General features: G+C 44.6%; 1 protein-coding gene across 1 annotated transcript in view; it reads left to right on the top strand.

The window, feature by feature from the left end:
• KIAA0100 (KIAA0100 ortholog) overlaps positions 1-383 on the top strand; it is a 24,364-nt gene that overhangs the window by 9,075 nt on the left and 14,906 nt on the right. Inside the window, exon 16 of the mRNA XM_025041620.1 lies at positions 1-56. This exon is cut by the window's left edge and continues 1,031 nt beyond it. Coding sequence (XP_024897388.1) covers positions 1-56 — 56 coding nt within the window. The remainder of the gene's footprint in view (positions 57-383) is intronic.

Raw genomic sequence — 383 nt, 5'->3', positions numbered from 1 at the left:
AGATCTTGTTATTCATTGGTGTCGTATGCTCAAGTGCAGTGTCAAGACGTTTCTGGGTAAGTTGTAAGGAACCTCCTTATTTGCAGAGCCTGGTGTTTGCCCTTGGAGCTCCAGGCAGCTCTTTGTTTTTACAGAGGAGCTTGGTTATATTGGAGACTGTGGCTATTTTTGGATGGGCGTGAGATGGGTGGGCTCCTCTTCCCTTTCTTTGTTCCTGAATTTCACCCTGAAACTGGTTGGCTAACATAAAAGAACAACTAACACAGTCATTTTCAGAGTTACTGCGTCTCCTCACCATCTGCTCAGGGTGTCTATGCCCGTTTTCAACTTTGCTACCAACTAACTACCAGCTTTGGTCTCCTAGATGACTTTGTAAAATGGAT

The sequence above is a fragment of the Pteropus alecto genome, unplaced genomic scaffold (assembly GCF_000325575.1).
Source record: "Pteropus alecto unplaced genomic scaffold, ASM32557v1 scaffold98, whole genome shotgun sequence".
NCBI classification, from domain to species: domain Eukaryota; kingdom Metazoa; phylum Chordata; class Mammalia; order Chiroptera; family Pteropodidae; genus Pteropus; species Pteropus alecto.
The sequence above is the reverse complement of the archived record's forward strand: the minus strand, read 5'-3'. Positions and strand labels throughout refer to the sequence as shown.